This window comes from Pinus tabuliformis, chromosome 1_1 (genome assembly GCF_031772625.1).
Source record: "Pinus tabuliformis cultivar Carrire ecotype Pingquan chromosome 1_1, CPIR1, whole genome shotgun sequence".
NCBI classification, from domain to species: domain Eukaryota; kingdom Viridiplantae; phylum Streptophyta; class Pinopsida; order Pinales; family Pinaceae; genus Pinus; species Pinus tabuliformis.
This window is the reverse complement of record NC_142297.1, coordinates 726,022,351-726,037,342: the sequence shown is the minus strand read 5'-3', so window position 1 is coordinate 726,037,342 and position 14,992 is coordinate 726,022,351. Positions and strand designations below refer to the sequence as shown.

The window sequence follows — 14,992 nt, the reverse complement described above, 5'->3', positions numbered from 1 at the left end:
GTTGCATTGAAAAGAGATATAACAAAGTCATTACGGTCAGCTGAGAATGCAATTTGTCAAGGGGTCGTTTGGCGGTTCTGTTGAATAGAAATACCAGAGCCATTGCTAGATGCGTAGTGCTATTTTGGAAGCCCCATATTCGTTTTATTTTGTGTTATATAATACCACATCTTTCTTCCCATATGACTGTACTCTGCACATCATCTTAACGTTGCTCTCTGAACTCCAATGGCAGACCATCTAACAGCTGCCGCAAATCCCGATGACTTCGCTTCGTCATGCACGGTGTCCGCTCCTTATGACATATTCATTAACCTTTGTGATTACAATTATTGTAGCAGAGATGTCAACACTTTTGCAACCGAACTTTGCAGTCGCCTTGAATCCCGCGAACTGCAGGTATTTCTGGACAAGCCAGACTTGCGAGATATGCTGTTTGACGACAAGATTCCGTCTAAAATAGAAGATGTTATTGTATCGGCCTCTGTTCACATAGCTATTTTTCCTCCAAATTTTGCGCAATCGAAATGGTCCTTGGATGAGCTAGTTCTCATGATTAAGTCGAGTATACAGTCGAGGACTACCATTATTCCTATTTTTTACTACGTCAAGCCTAGTGAACTTCGGTGGACCGGCGAAGACAATGATGGAGCCTACGGTAAAGCCCTGTTCAACTATGAGAAGAAAAAACTCTATGATCCACATACCATTAAAGAGTGGAGAGACGCTCTATCCAATGTTACAGGAATAAGCGGTTTCGTCTTGGAAGATGATCAAAGGTGAGAATCTCCCACTATCCGTATCCATTTTAGTTTTCAATTTGTGTGAAAGAAACATATATAAGATAAGTAGTTAGGTGTTTATGATTGCCTATTTTACTCTATGAATGAATCGATATGCAGAAGTGAAGAAGATCTCTTGAATGATGTGGTAGAAATTGTGTTCAAAGACTTCCCTTACGGTCCCCGTTATGATGTATTTATAAATCATCGGGGGCCGGATGTCAAAGAGACCTTCGCCACCGATCTCTACAATCATCTTCGTTCTTGTGGATTTAGAGTTTTTTTGGACAAACCAGAATTCATGCCTGGACTCCCAATTACTCCTCAAATAGAGGTCGCCATTCAATATGCGCATGTCAATATTGCTATTTTTTCTCCGAACTATGCGCAATCTCGTTGGTGCTTGGACGAGCTCAACCTTATGGCGAAGTCGAGGAACACCATTCTTCCGGTTTTTCATAAGGTTAAGTGCTCGGAACTGGGATGCCCTGAAGATGGAGTGTATGCCGAAGCCCTGCACAATCACAAAAACAAACGGCGATGCGACTCAAATACTCTGGAGGATTGGAGAAACGCTCTTTACGAGGTCGCAAAACTACCTGGTTACCAGCTGGATGGGTGAGTATCTTCCCTATTCTTAGTCTTAGTTTTCAATTAAATGGGTATATATTTACTAATTATTAATATTTAATAAATTATTATTATATTAAAAATTATTTTAATATAGTGAATCATAAACTTATTATCTTATAATTTTTATTACTTTTTAATTGGTTCAGGTTCAGGTCGTTTTCGGAGTCATTTGTACTTAACTGTTCGAAAGTCACGTGTCTTTGAATTTAAACTTTGGTTTTCACTTTAGGTCCAGTACCAACTGCTAATTGCAGATGTGGATGTTCAATTGACATCGACCAATGTCAACTAGCGGTTGGATACCTCAAATCAGCAATCGAGGCTCAAAAGGTTGCACAGTGACGTAGAGATCTGCGAGCCATTCGTACACTAACAGTTAAAAACCAAACTGACTTACGGCATCTACAATCATTCCCACTCAACAGAGGGTACGCCACTAGACCTTTTTATCCACAAGAAAAAACGCACCGTCTGTTAATGAAAACAGGCTGGTTATAGAGCATAGTTTAGAAACCTCGATTTAGAGACCATAGGACGTTGGATCCCAAAATACATCCAGAGAAACTACAATTAATAACAGAAGAGGCCCAAAGCATTAAAAAAATTAAATAAATCCCAAAATACATCAAGATAAACTATAATCAAGGGGCAGGGTGAAATTTCACCGTCAACTAGCTTATCATAAAATATTTCAACTTCCTTCAATATTTCTAGTTAAATTATCAAAATAGATATATAGTTTTAGAAACAAGTGTTTTAGATTTGAAATTTTTATTTTAACAAGTACAAAAAAAATAAAACTATACTGTCTCATTCCATTTCAAATATAAATAAAGATATTATAATTAATTTTCAATTTCTCCATTTTAACTTTTTTATTTTATATTTTTTTTTATGTTTAATTTTTCTAATTATATATAGATATAAAATAAAGATATATCTTAAAAGATGAAATATCGCAATTTTATTTAATATTATTATACTAAATTTTAATTTTCAAGATTTTTAAGATATTAAATTTATTTATATAATAAAAATACATTTTAAAATATTAAATATCACAAATTTGCTTAAAATTTTAATTAAATAAATCTAAAATTCAGAAAAGTTAAAAAACATAATTTATCAATAAAACAGAACAAATCAATACTTAATTTTTGTGTATACATTCTTATTTTCTACATAGGACACAGCATTATTGAATGTTTGTCTCTTTCTAGATCCAGTAGGGATGAATTTATATGGATTGGATAATTAAATATTAAATTTATGTGGATTGGATAATTTTGGCCATCTAAATTAACTAGTCTCGTAATTTTGGTTTTGACATTATCAATATCATACATAAAAGTTATTTGAAAGTATTTATTTTACCATATTCAATAATAGCTGGTACCTACAACCATTGCAGGGCAATTTCAAACCATGTCTTCTTTATAAATTTAGTTGAATAATTGTATTTAAAAACAAATAATTTCAAAAATCCTCTTAAGTGAAAAGACATTTGATTAATTGATTATCAAATTTCAATATGAATTATAATTAATTCAATTATAGTTATTACTAATAAAATAAATATTAATTTATAACAATAATTAAATTATTTATTAAATTTATATAACTAAAATATTATAAATATTAATCCATAATAAAAATTAAAAAAATTATTTTATAAATATATTTTATTTATATATTAAAATAAATTATAATTTTAAATATGAAAAAAAAAACTAAATAAAGGAATTCCATAAAATGTTAGAACATTAAAACTTATATTCTCATGTCATGGCATAATAATTTGAATGATATGTATTTTTATTAAAAGATTTTCTTATCAAACTAATTAAGAAATATTAGAAATTGACCACTCAACTCTCAGCAGAATAAATTGCTACACATGTTTGTATTATTTTTAAAATGTTTATATTGTTTTTAAAATATTTGTAAAAAAATATAATATTTAAAATATATTTAGTTTATATATAAACAAAAATGCTTAAATCTAACGAAGCCAGAAGAAGGTCGGATTAGTAAGAAAAATGTCCAGTTCAAATAAATTTTCATTCTCATAAAATTCAATACGTTTACCGAACACTTGTAAAGTTACACCTGGTTTAAACTTTCCAACGGTTTCCAACATTCCATTCGACTTTTCTATTTTTAACGGCTGGAAGCAACTCATCTTGACTAATGCTTACTGATATTAGATGGGGAAGACTGGATCACATCTTTTCAATTTTCAATACTGGCGTGGAAAGCCATGCAGAGCCATACATGTTGGTTCACCTCGTTTCATGAATGTCGAGATATCTTTTTCTTTTTTATGTCGGCCCTAGGCGTTCCAGTATATATATAATAATAATAATAAAAGACAGATCAACCCCATAAGTCCAGTACTATTACTTAAATTTTAAGGAAGCATAAGGTAACATAGTCATATCAAATTAACACATTCAGATTTTGCAATCAAAATAGCAATTCTGAAATCCGGGAAAAAATATTTGAAGTATCTCAAGATTTCCTTTTTTCATTACCTTTTCATCCATTATAAATCTGAAATATCATTATTTAGAGAGTCCATCGGCCACCAATTTACACTCTTTGTAGACATGTGTAAAGGAACTACTATTAAAAAAAAGTCAATAAGAGGCTTAATGCGATCTATCTATCCAACTAGAGAGGGCACCAAGAAGTAGGATATCCCAGACACAACTTCAATAGTGGATCTAGAGTCCTCATACACAGTATACTTCAGTAGCTAAAGATGTTTTGCAAAAACCAACAACCCCCAAAGTGCCAGTAATTTCACCTTTGAATTCAAAACCAAACCACCACACCAGTAAAGGAGAAAGTGAATACGAGTGTTAATCCTTAGCCATGGCTTGCATCCATACATATCATCCCGTGTCGTGCCATCAAAAAAACATGCAAGAAAGACCACTTGAAGTGGGGGACAACATGTCCTGGAAGTATTATCGTCGTGAATTGGAATCCTCCCCTTCAACAATGAAACCATGATTTTTGTACAAATTCTAGGAACATTGAGAGGTCTATCTTCAAAGGCAGCCAGATTTCTTGCATGCCAAATCTCCCATACCATGTATAGAGGAAGCGTTTTACACCTCCCTCTTCTACTAAACCACCACTTGAAACAAGACTCCAATGAATCGAAGGAATTTTCCTGTGAAATCTAGACTTGCTTAAATATACTCCCCCAGACTTCCACCAAGAAGGGACAATGGATAAACAAATGTGCCACACTCTTTTGATCCAATGACAAAAAACACACCTCCGAGGCCCAAGAAATCCCCGTTTGGAGAGGTTATCCCATGTGTTTGATCTTATTCTTCCAATTTGAGATAAACTGATAAATGTATGAAACCACCACTGAGCCCTTTTTCATAACACCATCCCACACTTGTGAAAAACCCATATCCTTCTTCATGAACCCTACCAAGTGAGACATCTAAATGAGCTTATGTCAGGATGTCACAAGACCATTCAATAAACTGATCTCCTCCACTCTCTTCCACATTGGGTATAGGAGATACGACTGCCACCACACAATAGCTTAATCTTGAAATAATATGTCTATAGAATGTCGAGCATTAATAAGATAAGTATTGGAATGATGCAAAGAACTTACTCCCAAAATGGAATCCATTCTGAAAATAATTTTATCACCCCTCCCAAAAGACCAAGGCATATTTTCAAGAAACCATTCACTGACCTTTGAGAAACTCATCCAAATGTAAGAGCCCTTCTTAACCCCAATCATACCCATTCTATACCAATCTAAAAAAATACGACCAATAGATACTTCTCAGCAATCATATCCTGCCAAATACCCCTACCAAATAAAGCCCGCCACAATGATTTCATCAGAAGAACCTAGACAAATTTCTTACTCGTAGTAATTTCTTCAAAGTTAACCAAATGGATTTTTCTGTACACTTTATTCCCATACCAAAGAAAGTGAGCCATGATTTCTTTGATTTTGTTAATGATTAATGAAGGAATCCTAAATATGTGCATCCAATATATTGATAGTTGTTGTAATATAGATTGGACTAGAATGTACCAACCTCCCAGTGAGAGCTGACAACGAGTCTAGAGAGAAAGGTACCTCTAAAAATTCTCCACGATCTTTCGCCAGTTCTCAACCTTGTAGATTTTAGGCTTCAATCTAAAGCCTAGATAAGACAAACCTCCCTCAATGTGAGAGGCCTCAACCTTAAAAAACCTAGCAATATGAAGAATAACTTCTAGACTTGCAAAGGAATGTAACATGATTGATTTGTTTCCATTCATGATCAGACCCAGGGAAACTCCAAATTTAACCAATATATGATAAAAAAAACCTTCCAGTGTTCCCAAGAAACTTGTCCAAATGATAAAGTATCATCAACGAAAAAAAAGTGTGTCATTGAGATGAATCAGGATACCTAAAACCCCTTAAATATTCCTTGTGAGTGTGCCTCCTTGATCTTTAGGCTAAGACCATCCATAACCAATATGAATAATAAAGAAGATAAGGAACATCCTTTTCAAAGGCCCCTACTCGTCGAGAAAAATACTGACAGGTAGCCATTAATTAACATCGTGAAATTTTTCATAGAGACACATGCCTTAATCCAAGTAATATTTTCCATACAAAGCCCAATTTTAAAAAGGATCAAGTGCAGATATGTCTAGTCAACACAATCATATGCCTTGTGTATATCTACTTTCATAATAATGGCCTCTTTCTTCCTTGTTTGCATTGAATGGAGACATTTCTGAGTCGAAGCAACCACATCATGAATCTGACGACCGGATAGGAATCCAAATTGTTCAAGTGATATGAAGGATGATAGGAACTCCTTAATTCGACTTGCAACGAATTTTGATATCAACTTATAGGCTATATTACAAAGGGAGATGGGACAAAAAACAAACAAGGTGTGAGGGTGTGAAGACTTGGGAACCAATGCGATAAAGGTAAAGTTAATTTCACCTAAAACCTGACCACCTAAATGATATTATTCAACCATATTGAGAATGTCCTGCCCCATGAGATCAAAGAAATGAAGTAAAATTTCCATTGTCTAGCAATCTTGGTGAGGACACTTGTCTTTCACAAAATATTTGATAACACCATGTATTTCTTCGAAGGTTATAACTTTGTGAATAAAAACATTGGATTCCTCCGAAAACATACAAGGAAACTGTTAAGTACCCCACAATAGATCGACATAGTCCAAGCCATCTTGAGCCGAATATAAACACTCAAAATATTTCACAATCACTAACTGAATGCCACTAGTAGTGATAGATCTCTTCCCCCCTGCTGCCCCAACCCCCCCACCCCCCCCCCCCCCCTCTCCCCACCTTACCCATTTACCATATGACATTCTTGTACCTCCTTTGATTAACAAAATGAGGAAAAAAATTGTATTACAGTCACCTTCTCAGATCCCAATAACTAAACTTTTGAGATTCCAAGAAGCCTCCTAAAAATTGATAATATGCCTTTTCTGCCTTTCCAGTTCTTGCAATCTATCTAGATGCATTTCAAAAGGGGTGGTGAGGTCCATATGATGACCAAGAAACTCCATTTAAGCACAAATATGATCTAGGTCCATTTTCATTTTAGCCTTCTCCACTTGTTCTCATTTGCGCACTTCCTTCTTAATAAGACTGAGATTTTCTGAAAACAAATCCATACCACATGTGATTTCATTGAAATCCCCCAATGACGAAAATTCCCTCACCGGAGTGTTGAAGGAGTCTTCCTGTAGCCACATCCTATTGAATTTGAATGCGATACCCCTCCTAATGTCCTCCCTTCTCCACTGTAAGGTAATGAAAAGGTGATCATATATTTTGGTTTGCACCACCCAAGATCTCATGTTACCCAAATACTCCAGTAGATTCTCGTGCACCAGAAATTTATCAATCCTTTTGCAAATATACTCTAGCCCTGATCTGCCATTTTTCCTAGTGGGAATAATGGGATCAAGATGCACGTCTAATAAATGGTTTTGCTCAAAAAAAAATTTAGAAAGGAGAGAAGTGGATCATTTTTACTACGAGGTCCCCAACTTTCATCACTAGCAACTGTAGCATTGAAATCACCAGCAATAACCATAGACATAGTCTTCACCAGACCACTAGCCTCCATCCTATCCCAAAAGCCCCTCCTCTCATGGCATGGAGCATATAGGATTATTTCCTTATTGAGTGTGGGTTGGAGCCGACACAGGAAGTTGGTGCTTCCATCTTAGTGGGTATCTAAGAAAATGTTGGGGGTTGGGGCCTCCTGCAATTTGGTGCTTTCATAAATCCAAGGAGGTGCAAGTTGATGCTTGCTAAAAATCCATGAAGTTTGTGCTTCACATGGTGCTTCTGGTAAGTTGATCCAGTGTCTACAAAAGGAGGGAATTGGTGCTTCCTGCTAGTGGGTGCTAGCAAAAAATCAAAGGGAGTTGGTGCTTCTTGTGAGTGGTGGCTCACATATAGAATGATGTAATAGAGTAGGTGCTCTTAATTTTACATCAATAATAAGAAAACATTTGGTGATTTTTATCCCAGAAGAGTTTCAACTTTAAATCTCTATGTCATATGTGTGTTGCTCATGATGTGTGTGCTTATGTTGATTCATATGGTTGTTGCTATGGTTTGTTAATGGTTGGTCTCATATAGTGAATATCAAGTATGAATGAGTAAAGATAATTTGGAATAAAAGTTTAAATTAGCCTTAATATTGATTCACCCCCCCTCTTAGTATTAAACATTGTTTCCAATAGAGACTTCAATACCACGCTGACTTCACAGGAAAATAAGGTAGGCTCATTGTTCTGTGATCCTTTTAGGGAGAGACAAGAGGATCTCTTGGTAGAATGGGCCCTGATCAATGCCAAGACATCGTGAGGTAGATTCACCTAGTCAAATAGAAGGTGTGGGGGAGGGCACATCACTGCAAGATTAGATTGCTTTCTAATACATAGTTCATCGGTTTTATTGGGAAGGGATGCATATTTAGTGATCTTGCCCATCAATGAATCAGATCATTGACCAACAAAATTGGTAATTGAGAAAGGAGAATATTTGGGCCCAATCCCTCTCAAGTTCAATCCATATTGGGTGTGATAAGAAGGAGTGATGGATATCATAAAACAAGTGTGGCACACACTAATCATAGGATCGCAACCTTATGTATGTGAATCAAAACTGAAGGAGGTTAAACGGGCACTGTGATAATGGGCTAGAGACTTCTATGTTCCTCCAGGAAAAGAAAGAAATCTTACATTAGGAAACACACAATAATTATGGAGAATTGTGAGGTAACAAAAATCCATATAGACAGGGAGAAAGAACTAAATACCCAATAATTTTAGTAATTTAGAAAGGAGGAGGAGTATTGACACCTCAAATCAAGAAGCACATGGCTCAAGGAAGGGGATAGGAATACCACCTTTTTTCACAAACAAACCTAGGTAAGGGAATTAAGGTATAGATTTATGGGAATGGCCTCAGAAGGGAGGGAAAGAATTACCTCCTTTATAGAAAAAAAGCAAGAAGTATATAACTATTTCCAAGCCCTATTCATAATGGGTGGTGAGAGAGATTATGCTAAGGTAGAAGATTTTCTCATTACATTTGGCCTAAAGGTATCAGATGAATAGAATCAATGTTTAGTTTGAAAGATTGAAGAGCAGGAGGTGGTCGAGGCCATATGGTGTATGGATCAGGATAAGGCACCAATCTTAGATGGGTTCACAATTAGTTTCTACATGATATGTTGGAATGTGATAAAGAGATATTTTATAAGAATGATAAATTTCATTTGTCGACGCGTTTTGAACCAACGAGTGTTATTTACGTTGAAAATTCTTCTCAAAAAGCTTGATATGGATCACAGAAGGTTAAATTCAACAAATGATAAATTGGTCAATGGAAAAAAATAAGATAGGTAGGAATAAAAAATCCTCTTTTCTCACTCTCTTTCCAAAATAGACCAATCCATAGAATTTTTCTCGCTTTTGTCCAATATCATTATGTAATGCCTCATACAATATTACGATAAATATCATTGCTAGCAGACAAAAGTTGATACTTTCGAGACTCATCCTAGAGAATCAAGAAGGTTTCCTCAAGAAAAGGTATATTCTAGACAATATCATCCTTGTTTAGGAAGTTACCCACACTAGCAAGGAGGAGGGAGAACCAAGGTTCTTCATCAAATTGGATATGGAAAACGCCTTTGATTTGGTGTTTCACTTTATCCTTTTCATCATTCTTAAAAAATTGGGATTATGTAGTCAATTGTTCCCTGGAAAAAATCTTGTATAACCTCCCCTTGGATCACCCCCTTAATAAACAGAAGACCAACTCCTTTCTTCAAAGCCTCCAAGGGCCTCAAGTAAGGATGCCCCATGTCACCTCTTATGCATTATGGTTAATAAAAGTCTATGTAGGTATATTGAAAAGGAAAGAAGGAGTGGCTCCCTACCACAAATAAGCATAACGAGAAATGTTAAAAATATAAATCATTCACAGTTTGTAGACGACAATTTTTTTCTTGGAGGAGCCTCCAATCATAGCGAAAATATGTAAATCTATTTTACATTTATATCTAAGGTTTTCAGGGGGTCATGTAAATAAAAAGAAGAGCCAACTTTATGGATGGAACTGCTCATACTCTACAATGCATGATATTGCCACAACTTTGGGATTTTTGGTTCAAGCTAAATGTAAACATTTCAAATATCTAGGGATCCCTATCTTTTTAGGATCTCCTTCAAAGGAATACTAGGAAGACATTGTGCAAAAATTTATAAGAAGATACAAGGATGGAGTGTGATATGTCTAAATCTCGCAGATAAAACCATCCTCATCAAATTGGTATTCTCGACTCTCCCAATATATCTAGGCTCAGGATTGATCACCCCTAAGAGCATTCTCTCTCAAATGAGTGCCCTAACAATAAGATTCATCTGGCATGGAGGAAAGGACGGTGAAAATAAATTTCACCTTCTAAACTAGAATATAGTTCGCTTACTGAAGGAGTATGGAGGATTAGTGTAAAAATTAATGTGTAGATTCTAAACTGCTCATGAAATTTTCTAAATCACAAGGCTAGAAGCTACTGTACTGACTTTTAGAAGAAAATTCACGATCAAGAACACAAATCATTAACATGTATCAATATTCAACACACGTACACAAATATTCATCTAGGGGAAAATAGCTGCTCAAAACCATTTACTACTTGTATTTCATTAATCAAATAGTCTGGGTGAATATAATGTGCTCTGCTCAATCTTGAGCTCAACCTGCACTTGTATCTTCTATCCTCTGCCTGACTGACTAACCTTGGCAAATACTTAGCCAAAAATTTGATCCTCCAAACTCATGTTTCCTTGCTTTGTTCCTCGAGGAATTAAGCCCTTATTTAATAAGAATTTTCCTCCATTAGATTGCGAAGCTCCTTTAGGTAAATTCCCTCATTGTATGCACCACTTGTACAACTTGAAATTGTTTACAATTGATAGTACACTTCCCTTGAACTCCATTCTCAACAGGGTAACTTGAATTCTCTGCATGCATGAACTAATTTAGGCTGATTTACTAGTTATCTGGTTGATCACCAAGTGTGGTTGAAGTTCCACTTCAACAACTTGACCTTCCACTAGTTCCTCCAAAAGTTAGAACTAGTTTAACTAACCATAACTTAATTTAACTTAAGTAAATTGCTACAACTGAAATTAACTCAACCTAGGCTCCTAAAATTTAGGAACCCACTGCACATAATTGAACTTCATGTCCTTGAATCAAATTAACTGAGCTAGACTCCTATTTTTTAGGAATCAACACAAGTACAGTGAACCTCAACTCATTAACTCAAATTGAGTGTTCTTAATTGAGTGGCAAGTGTTATGTCACCTCAGTTAAGTCCTCCAAGTTGTGTGCTGATATGGAATTTTGAATTTCCTCAAGTTAATTAAGGCAAAAACCAAATTGAGACTTTTCTTGTTGCATTTTCAACACTCACTCTCAACAAGAAAGGGTTTATCAACCACCCTAATCCAGGATCTGTGGAATGTACTACATGAAACACCTTTCACTATTTTTGCTTCTCTTGCAACACTTGCAACTGAGAAGCATCCAAAAAAAGATTGAATCAACTATGTTTGCAACTTTCAAGTGGGAAAATTATGCTTCAGCTGACTTTGCTACTTAGCCTCCTTCTCTGCATTCAAAAATCCTTTTCACTACTAAGTATCAAAGTGGCAATGATCCTCTGGCTACTAAATATTATGGGACCTCGTATCAAGGTAATGATCCATGAGGAAAACACCCCAATGGACCTTGTCTAAATATCTACAACTTGGAGGCTAGGGATCTACATCGCCAGACCTCACTCCTAGAGGTATAAATTTAATGTGATACCTCTACCCACTTGGTTCTAACTCTCCCCTTTTGGAGGTCTCTACCTGAGTGGATGTCGCCACTCTTCCTCATGTCTTCTTCTCCATTTGTGGCAATTCCACAACTTCCTGAGGCTTCTTCTAAGGTTGCATCTTGAGAGGTCTAGAATTCTCCCTCTCAACCATCCAAAATCTAGTCTCTACCTTTCTCCTCTATGGTTTGCATGCATCTTCTACCTCAATAGGATACAGATTCTTGACTTGAACCTTGATCTGCTCCACTTATCCCATGGTGATGCATCTCAAGAAAGCCTTCCTTTTGCTGAATGTCACATCGTAAAAACAGTCTTCCAACACTGCGATGGAAACTAGATTCTTCTTCAGACCTAGTACATACTTCACATCCTTGAGCCTGAGAGGGGAGTGTGACTACCCCTGAAAAGTAACGGTACCATTGTTGGTCACGTTATACCTTCCATCATCTCCCAAATCGATGCGCATCTAAAGATACTTCTTCTCCAAGTCACTAAAAATTTCTTTGTTACCCATCATGTGGAACAAGGCATCACTATCGAGGTACCACATGCTCCCCATCACTATGCTTACCATGCATGCGATGAGAGTGATCAAGTCAAGCTCAAAATGTGAAGCCAAATCTTCACCTGTTGCTACCACTCCAGACTCCTTCTTACTTTCCTTTTTCTATGGACATTTCATGGCACGGTGCATAAATTCATGACGATGAAAGCACTTGATTTTGGAAAAGTCTCTTTGCTTTCCCTCTAGGCTAGAATGAGCCTCACCTTGGGACTTCTTCCCCTTGACCTTCTTCATTGGAACCAAGTTTGGATGTGCGAACAAAAGCACGATACAAAGCTGAAGGTGAGATTGTTGTATACCTTAGAGAACAGGAAGAAAAGGAGGAATATTTCGACATGGAGGTAGGCCCCTTTGGGGCGAAAAAAGATTTCATTTTTTATGTTTTGTAGGTTTAAGGTACTATTGGGGAAATTTTGCAAAATATTTAGTCAATTTCAATTTACTAAGTTATAAAAGAAGGCCCACAACAATAAGAAAAATAGGAAATGGATACTCTGATTTTTTGATATGATCAATGAAAATCTTAAAAAAAAACCTTTACCATTTTTTTAAATATATATATATATACTCTTTTTATCATTAATATTAATTATTATTATATTAAATAAAATTATAATTTAGTTAATTCTTATGATCTTTTTAATTTTTTAACAATAATAAAGTAATGTTAGACTTTAAGCTTCTGTGGTTGTTATTTGGTGTGGTATTTTCCAGATTATCCACAGTATCATATTCATCATGTTGATGTTTCGAACCCCAAAGGGGATCCATCATCAGGACCACAAAAAATGACTTTGAGAGAAGAATCCTCGGATCAGTGTATATATAAACCTAATTAATACTAATAGTGAAAGCCAACTTTAGCCTACATATATTAGTTTAAATTTTATTCTTATTTTTATTTATTTATTTCAATTTTAATTTATTTGTTTTAATTATTATAATTAATTATAATTAAATTATTTATTAATTAGTTTAGTTAATTAATTAATTAATTTAATTGATTAATTATTTTATTTATTTATTTATTTATAATTTTTGTTTTATGTTTCTTTTAATTTAATTAATTAATTCAAAAATTATAAATAAATTAATTAATTAATTAAATCCAATTATTAATAATTAAATCCAATTATAAATAAATCCATTATAGATAAATCCAATTATTAATAATTACCACGGGAGAAGCATGGAGAATTCCGAACATTAATAATTAGTTTAGAAAATTTTTCATTTTGATAAAATTCAAATAGGTTCACCTGAACCATATTTGACTTTTACATGGTTTAAAACTTTCTAATTTGGGTCCTTTCAATACTCACGCTTATCTTGGTAAGGGCTAATCAATCTGCCATAAAACATTAAATGTCTAGATTTATGCATGCTATATAACAAAATAACACACAGTTTTTACTTTTAATTTATGTAGCTACCTGTGCTTTATTTTGTTATAAAGCATGCATATATCTAAATATTTAATGCCCAATAACAGACCGGTTAACCCTTGCCCCGCCTATCTCTGCCAAAGAGATGCCAGGCCGCTTGACTTGAGGTAGTATGCATGTTATACAAGCAAAGAATCTGTCTTTGGAGCGCGTGTTTCCGTGGATTTTTCTCAAAAAACGACCCCATCATTGACGCGTTGACTTACGCACTAACGTGAAATTGCTTACAAGCGGTTGAGTACGAATGACACTCAACGTCACTATCTAAACGACGTGTTGAAAAGGAATGATTGAAAAGTAATGACTGTCGACGTCAACATCGAAAGTTGAAACGACATCACGTTGGGAAAGGTGTCACCAGGGAGTGCAGCGAAAAAACTTACAAGGGGAGCCAGAAAATTAATGGTTTTTTTTTTTTTTTTTTTAATTCATATTTGTTAATAGCAGTAATGATTGTTTCGCTATTGATTATTTTGTATGGACAACTATATTCAATCATGATAAGACTTCATTAATTAAATTTGTAAATGGCGCGTGGGCAGGTTGATTTGAAAAGACATATAACAAAGTCATTACAGTAGGCTGACAAGTTGTGAGGACCTTATTAGAACAACAAAAAAATGCAATTTGTCAAGGGCTCGATCAGCGGTTCGGTTGAATATAAAATTTAAATACCACAAACATTGCTAGATGGGTAGTGCTATTTTGGAAGCCCGATATTCGTTTTATTTTGTGTTATACACTAACACAAATTTTTCCCATCTGACTGACTGTACTCTGGAGTCTGCACATCATCTTAAGGTTGTTCTCTGAACTCCAATGGCACACCATCTAACAGCCGCCCCTAATCTCGATGACTTCGCTTCCTCCTCCACCGTGTCCGCTCTTTATGACATATTCATAAACCTTTGTGATTTCAATTATTGTAGCAGAGTTGTCTACACTTTTGCAACCGAACTTTGTAGTCGCCTTGAATCCCACGAACTGCAAGTATTTCTGGACAAGCCAGACTTGCGAGACATGCTGTTTGACGACAAGATTCCGTCTCTGTTGACATAGCCATTTTTCCTCCAAATTTTGCGCAATCGAAATGGTGCCTGGATGAGCTCGTTCTCATGAT

The 14,992-nt window shown here is 35.2% G+C and overlaps 1 protein-coding gene across 1 annotated transcript; it reads left to right on the top strand.

Moving 5' to 3' along the window:
* The first annotated feature begins 228 nt into the window (after positions 1 to 228).
* Positions 229 to 1,619, top strand: LOC149215972 (uncharacterized). Its single transcript, XM_089389786.1, has 3 exons — positions 229 to 779; positions 903 to 1,400; positions 1,562 to 1,619. The coding sequence occupies exons 1-3, from the start codon at positions 229 to 231 to the stop codon at positions 1,617 to 1,619; spliced, it is 1,107 nt and encodes a 368-aa protein (XP_089245912.1).
* Positions 1,620 to 14,992: the final 13,373 nt, after the last annotated feature.

Coding starts and splice junctions, on each gene's coding strand:
- LOC149215972 (XM_089389786.1), top strand. CDS start 229: ATGGCAGACCATCTAACAGCTGCCGCAAATCCCGATGACTTCGCTTCG. Junction 780..902: donor GTCTTGGAAGATGATCAAAG/GTGAGAATCTCC, acceptor ATCGATATGCAG/AAGTGAAGAAGATCTCTTGA. Junction 1,401..1,561: donor CCTGGTTACCAGCTGGATGG/GTGAGTATCTTC, acceptor TAATTGGTTCAG/GTTCAGGTCGTTTTCGGAGT.